General features: G+C 31.3%; 1 protein-coding gene across 1 annotated transcript; it reads left to right on the top strand.

Moving 5' to 3' along the window:
* The first annotated feature begins 3,341 nt into the window (after nucleotides 1–3,341).
* On the top strand, nucleotides 3,342–5,666 carry LOC132748762 (uncharacterized). The gene has a single exon (XM_060738399.1). It carries the CDS (start codon nucleotides 3,465–3,467, stop codon nucleotides 4,473–4,475), a length of 1,011 nt encoding a protein of 336 aa, XP_060594382.1. The 5' UTR covers nucleotides 3,342–3,464; the 3' UTR covers nucleotides 4,476–5,666.
* The last annotated feature ends 2,079 nt before the right edge of the window (nucleotides 5,667–7,745 follow it).

Below are 7,745 nucleotides of genomic sequence, written 5' to 3'. Positions count from 1 at the left end.
GCTTTTTGCTTTGTATTGTATCATAGTTGTCCATTCAGCCTTTTTTGTTTTGATTTAGGTTTTGTATAGTTATAATAAAAGATCAAGATGACAATTTAAGTAGAAGAATGTAAAATGCCAACATGAATATATTACTTTTTTATTACTATTTATTGTATCATAATATTATCTAAACAAATAGTATATTTGACAGCCTCTTTACATGAATAAATTTTCTGAAATAATTATATATTCTACTACTATAATATAACATTTCCATTTATGGTTAGACCGTATTTTTCTCTAATTGGAAATAATTTTGTTTTATGAAGTGTTTTACAATTTAAAATGTTCATATTTTAAAATCAGGACGGTAAACCTCTCTTATTTCCGTTTGCACAAATATGCAGAATTGTATGCAGATAATTAGTATATGAAGATATATGGATGCTCCATTGGTTCATATTGTCAATTATATATCTAATGCCTGAAGGAGAATCAATGAAAAAATAAAGATAATACATACATTATTTAAAAGAATAAACTCCCTAAACATCAACCGAATGGGCGAATAATCGAACATAACTATTCAAAAGTGCATAATGAAATAACTTGCAAATCTGCTAGTTTAAGCGCAAATTTTAACACATTTCGGCGGTCGCTCTACATAACAGGCTTTAATGAATAGTAATAACCAGTTCATTCGTCACTTACCGGCTCACATGATTTTCGAATCAGCAATTACCATTAGACTCCATGTAGGTGATCCATTTCAGACTTTTCAAGTAATTAACTTAACATACAGACAGGAGATAATTTATTTTAAGATATATGATTCACTTACCGCATCCCTTTTAACTAAACGTAATATAATAGTATATTATGTTTGAAGGAATAAAAGTACCTTGTATTTATAATAAAACTAAGTTCCGTTCTCATGTAAGGGCAGATTTACAGAAATGAAAATCAAATACAGCCAATATATGGATTTTTGTAGCATAAAAAATTCCAGCAAACAGCCTCTGTAATGATTAAACATCGTAAAATCCCATCCCTTTCAATGTGTTACATCAAACACAATAATAAAAACAATGTGAACCTTAAGCAAGTAGCATACTTCGGTTGACGATCCTCTTAAATAACGTCCTCATAAAGCATGTCTGTCCTTGAAACATCCACACAAATTATTTCTATAACCCTATAATCATTTACTAGCACTACGTCATTACGTTGGAATTGCTAACGTTAATTATTTGCTAACGGTTGAATGACAGGTTCAAGAGAAAATAGGGCATATTTGATGATTTTGTTTCAGCGGAGCTGTTCAATCTTGATGAATCAAAATGAATTGACATCGATGTATCTGAAAATACAGATAAAGAGAGGAGACTATATTTGAAAGTTAACGAGATAATATAGATATTATGCTTTCGAATGATCACCTTTTTCCAGATTTGTATAATGATTTGAGTTTAAATATGCCCATGTATGCTTCTTTTTGTACATGTTTTGTAATAATAATAATTGCATTCTGAAGCTGACGAAAATAGGGTTGAAATTCACCGATTCCATTCTTAAAAAAAACTTCTTTTCAGAAAAGCTATACCAGTTTCACCGTTTTGATGGTTCTCTTAACACAACTGTACAATAAACAGAAATGCACCGGTTACGTTATATTACGTTATAAAATAGAGCAAAAAACTATTCAACATTGTTTGTAATTTAAAATCAGCATGGTAAACCTTCTTTAGATTTTGAACAAATGTTAAAATAGTTTCTAGATAATCATTGTTAAAAATATTTGATGCCCCGACTACATTTGACAAAATCTGACGTGTTTTCTTACCCCGTCTTTTTCTTATTTGATGTACAGATACCTGTCTCAATAAACAAACAAAATCTTTTCATAAACATTGAACATTGATTTATATGTACTTATTTCAAAATAATGGTTCTTCATTATCAATTTTCAAGTAAATAAATATGACATAAGTGAAACTTTTCTACAGATAATGAAGACATAATTGTTGTTGTTTTTGTATAAAACCGGTACAAAAGTTGAACTTTGTCAATAAATTTCAAAGAAGATGGTAAACTTTTGTAATTTTTTGTATGAATGTCCGAAATATAGTTAAGTTTGATAATATAAAGATTTTAACGCCTTTTGAATAAGTGTCAACTATACATGTAATACATAAACATTGCCAGAGTGATAAGCTGATTAACAAAATAGTTGTTTTAAGTTACCATTTAAAAATGCAACATTTAAAAGCTCATACTTTTACATTAAAGACCAATGTCCAGAATGGTTACAAATGTTAATAACTTATTGCAATATTAATTATATTCATATAAATTATAAACTTTTTATACGAATTAAAGATATACTATGTTCATGCTTGCGTAAAATATTTTAATCACAGAAATTTATTGAAATCTATGAAATTTTTACCGAATATTTCTAATTTGAATAAAAGAATGAATAAATTATGTATTGGAAGCTACGTTACCTATTACAGGTCAAGTAAAAATTGTATTTTCTTTTTTAATGACACTATATGTTCATATTGCAATCACCTATAGTATGTAGAATTTTAAACGCAACATATTTACTTTGTTTGAAGTCAAAACAGGTTTATTTTATATTTACAAACAGATTGTGGAGCAATTATAAATATTTCCAACTATGAAATTTGAACATAGTATTTCTTTAACATAGAGGAAATAACAATAAACTATGATAATGACTTAACAAAAGAAATCGTTCTATATTTCAAGTTTTCTGTTATAATGGCTATATATCTATTTCTATTAATTACCTCCTAATTAAGAAGTTACGTGAGTCATTAGGCATTTCATTTCCTTTGTGATGTCATCGGGTAAAGCATTCAATATGTCTGTAACGGTCCTCCCTACTTAAGCAGTAATCAAAATTCAATGGCTTCATTAATATTTACAAAGAAAAAAGAAATGTGGTCATTTGAAATGAAGGCATCATTGGTTACTGTTCTTAAACATTTACTATTGGTAATGGGCCATAATTGCTAATATATTAACAAATATATGTTAATTAAGATCGATTGATCAGTAACAAATATGGGACTATTTCCAAAACGCTCAACAGAAATTTTACAAAATAATTTTATTGTTAGTTTATGTGAATTATGGATTAACGGTTATATATATTTTGCTAATTAGGTATAATTAGATATATGATGTTGTATCAATCTAATGACGTAATATCATAACTTCAAAATATTCTTTATAGTTTGACAGCATTAGCTCCGTCACCCCCGTGTACTCATTTCATTAACCACATGAACGTATTTAGCACATACGAACATCTTCCTGTAACTGCAAGTAATACTTGTACATGTTTATTTTTTCAGAATTATTGAGATATAAGACTTTATAAGCTAAACTGATCAGAGAAGACGTGGAGGTTTAGTGTTGCCAAAGTGTGTTAATTGAAAAAGTGTGATACGATGAATGACAAGTCAGAATTTTCGCAATATTTACCATTAATGACAGAGCAAATTGAAAAACGAATCGCAAGGTCAAAGTTTCTGACATATTTTTTCAGCAATATACTTGGTCATTCCATAGTTTATTCTGGTAGCCGATCAGAGGGCGTTCCTATTGCACAGTCAGACACTGATGTAATGTTTGAAGCTCAAGGTGTGGTTGTAAATGTCATGCCTTATTCAAGTAACTCAAATGATCAAGTTACACATTTGGTTATGGATCTCACAGATGTACACCCCGGTTACACAAAGCTATTATATGAACATGATCACAATGCCAAGGACTTCAGTGAGTTTTCAATATATGGAAATGGCCTACATTCTTTATGTCCGCAAGGGTCTAATTATGTATCGAATACATTGATACTTGATTACTGGAACTCTCAGGCAGCCAACATACTCCCCGACCAACGCAGAGAGAAAGATCTATATTTCCATGGTCCATGTGTTTTAATGGGCTACACGTCATTGATGAGGCGTCATGAGGTAGATATCACTATTTCATTTAAAAGCGAGTGGCCAGTTGTTGCAGAGGACTGGGTAAGAAGAGAAAGAAAACATAACTGGCCTTCACCGGCCATGATAAATCAAATAAAGGCACTTGGTATTAACCTGGTTCCCGTAGGGCACGCAAATTCACCAAATAAAGAACTTGAATGGCGATTATCATTTTCAAAAGCTGAAAGACTTTTAGTATGGTCTTTTAATTCAGTTCAGCATATTTGCATGAGTGTAATGAAGCATTTCTTCAACAGTAAGATAACTCCAAAATTTCCTGATTTGTTTCCAACATATTTTATCAAAACAGCAATATTTTGGATGATAGAAGAAACGGACAGCTGCTTTTGGAACCAAGACAATTTGCTCATATGTTTAAATGCACTTTTTGACAGACTGATTATTTATCTAGAAGAAAAGAAAATTGACAACTATTTCATACCCGCAGATAATATGATGGACACAAAAGCCTGAAGATAAATTGAATTGTTTGAAACTTGAACTTCTGAATTATCAACAAAATTGCAATAGTATGTGGATGCAATTTTTAGAAATGGGATTGTCAACATTTGATAAAAATGATATCTATCATTATCATATTCAGATCAACTGCCTAAGTCTTTGCCGCTTTTTTATATATACAGAAATGAAGGATTTAGATTTCCAAGTCTGTCTGCAAAATATAGAGGGCACAATAACGATCCTGAATGGAACTGATATTTTTCCTGACATGCGCAGGTTTCTAATAATGGAACTCAACATGACAAAAACATGTTTACAATTTTACAATGATTTTCATGGATGTGAAATGTATGCTGAAAAAGACATACAATCTTTATTAGTCAAGTTACGATCAAACTGTTTTCTTAACAACTCAGCTGGAAAATTGACACTTTGTACCTTTCTATTACATGCAAAACAATATGAAGGAGCTTTGACCCTTTTACAAGAAATTGAATATCAGTTTACTGATTTAGTGGTGCATTACTCGTTCTGGGAACGTTCAAAAAGCCAAACGATAAAGATTATGACTTATCAAAGCCACGTTCCTCATTCGAGGATACAATGAGGAGTTTTATTGCTCTAGATGTGATTGTACTCCCATTTCTTCTGAGAATATATCCTCAGTCAATTCAGTTGATCCTTACAGCCGAAAAGCGGGTGTTAGTTCATACATCCTGTTTTGTACACTAAGGTGCTAAAATTTCACTGTTGTCACCATATGTTGCAAAAAAATGATGAATGTCAAAATATTATTGAAGAAATGAAAAAGTATTCCACATTCAAGCAAGATGTTTCGGATTCAATTTCTGAAAACATTATATTTCCAATTGCGAACTGATGTTGACTTAGACACAGACACAGAGACAGACATAACCACGTATAAATGAACACCACCATTTAACATATACTGTGTTGGTGCGTCGTAACCCCTCCCCGCCCTGAAAAAATATAACACAATTAAAATGCACATGTGTATTCAGTATTTCGTATAGCGCCATTGCTCGCGCGATTATTGTTTTATTGTGAATTTCCTCATTAGAATACGATTTTGTGATTCGTTTGTGATAAAGGCTGATGCACAAACGCCAGTATTCGTATCGCATTAACTACATATAGACAAAAAAAAAGCAACAACAAAAAACATCAATGAAAGTTAGCAAAATTCACAGAATAGAAACTTCTTAATGATTATTTGTTTTGACTGATTTTAAGATTTGTGCCTTCTGATTTGAATTTTTGACTGATAGTATTGATTTTTAAGGTTCGTAACCAAAAATGGTAGTATTTTCCTTCACCTCCTCACCTCACTTCCTGACCGTATAAGGTCCCTTCGTGTGGTAGTGACCCCCTGTTTTTTCTTGTGCAGGGTGACTTTATTTCTGCGTTTTTCTGCGGTCAGCTTTCGGCAGCCGGGCAGAAATTTAAAACCGCAGAATATTTTCTCTACCTGCTACGAAATGTTTTTCCACATTGGACCTGTTTTCTTTAAAGTAATAAGACAAACATATTTTAACGGATAGCGGGTTTTCGAGTTGTTATAAAATTGCTGTCGGCTAGAATATGTAATCTGTGTTTGTAGGATGTTGTTAGTGTTAATTAGGCTACTTAAGAATAAAGATAATTCAAGGCATTTCCAACCCATTTAACTTCTAAATCGTTTGTATACTTTAATTGTCATCTGAATTTACACGGTAAACTTCTATCAATTTATTAAAGAGTTAAAGTATCTACCGGGGTATATTTTTTCAGCAACGTCAGTTCACCGCTGATCAAAGATGTTTACCTTTCTATTGTTGCGGCATTATATTTGTTTGCAAGCAAACCATATAAACTCTTTGTAATTACTATAGAGTTTCCCTGCGGGTTTACGACGATGAACACATGCGAACGTGTACATGCAAATATAATAGATAGGGTAAATGTGAACATAGACTTTGGATAAGAGCACGAGTCGCAGAATTTAAATCACGTTTTGTCCAAAGAAAGTGCCGCAGAAATAAAGTTCGCAGAAATAAAAACATGCCAAAATTATTTTGGAAAAAAACCGCAGAATTTTGAGCCCGCAAAAAAACCACATTATACGGTATTTTGTTCCTCTCTCCCATTTTCCTTACACCTTTGGATTGATTCCGTATCTCGGTCCTTTTAGATAGTAATCATTTCACTTATTATATTGTACTTCCCTCTTTTCACAAAGTCCTTGTGTTTCTATGCCGGTGTGGCATGGCTGGTTATTGTCGTAGTTTGCGTTCTGTAAACGTCGCCTTCCGTGATAATTTTATTCTCGCTTTAATTGATCATTTAATTGAATCGCACTGAAAGACCGCCGTACAATCGGGGCAAATTAATATGTGTTACAATGTGAACACAATAATGGTATATAAAATTTTGAGCTTTTTGCTTTGTTTGTATCATAATGTTTTCCATTCAAGCCTTTTTTTGTTTTGATTTAGGGTTTTTGTAATAGTTATAATAAAAGATTCAAGATGACAATTTAAGTAGAAGAATGTAAAATGCAAATCGAATATATTACTTTTTTTTTATTACTATTTATTGGGGTATCATAAAATATTATCTAAACAAATAGTAATATTTTGGAACACGCCTCTTACAATGAATAATTTTCTGAAAATAATTATATATTCTACTACTGATAAATATTAACATTTCCCATTTATGGTTAGACCGTAATTTTTTCTCTAATTGGAAATTAAATTTTTGTTTTATGAAGTGTTTTACAATTTTAAAATGTTCATAATTTTTAAAAATCGGACGGTAAACCTCTCTTAATTTCCGTTTGCAACAAATATGCAGAATTGTATGGCAGATAATTAGTATATGAAGATATATGGATGCTCCATTGGTTCATATTTGTCAATTATATATCTTAATGCCTAAGGAGAATCAATGAAAAAATAAAAGATAATACATACATTATTTAAAAAGAATAAACTCCCTAAAAACATCAACCGAATGGGCGAATAATCGAACAAAAACTATTCAAAAGTGCATAATGAAATAACTTGCAAACTGCTAGTTTAAGCGCAATTTTAACACATTTTCGGCGGTCGCTCTACAGAACAGGCTTTAAACGAATAGTATACAACCAGTTCATTTCGTCACTTACCGGCTCACATGATTTTCGAATCAAAGCAATTACCTTTAGATCCTGTAGGTGATCCATTTCAGACTTTTTCAAAGTAATTAACTAAACATACAAGACAGGAGATAATTTATTTT

The sequence above is a fragment of the Ruditapes philippinarum genome, unplaced genomic scaffold (assembly GCF_026571515.1).
Source record: "Ruditapes philippinarum isolate M1 unplaced genomic scaffold, ASM2657151v2 ctg19561_1_1_1_1, whole genome shotgun sequence".
Taxonomy (NCBI): domain Eukaryota; kingdom Metazoa; phylum Mollusca; class Bivalvia; order Venerida; family Veneridae; genus Ruditapes; species Ruditapes philippinarum.
This window is presented reverse-complemented; position numbering and strand designations above follow the sequence as displayed.

Bases quoted from the DNA above. Each gene is read 5' to 3' on its own strand.
- LOC132748762 (XM_060738399.1), top strand. From the start codon at position 3,465: ATGAATGACAAGTCAGAATTTTCGCAATATTTACCATTAATGACAGAG.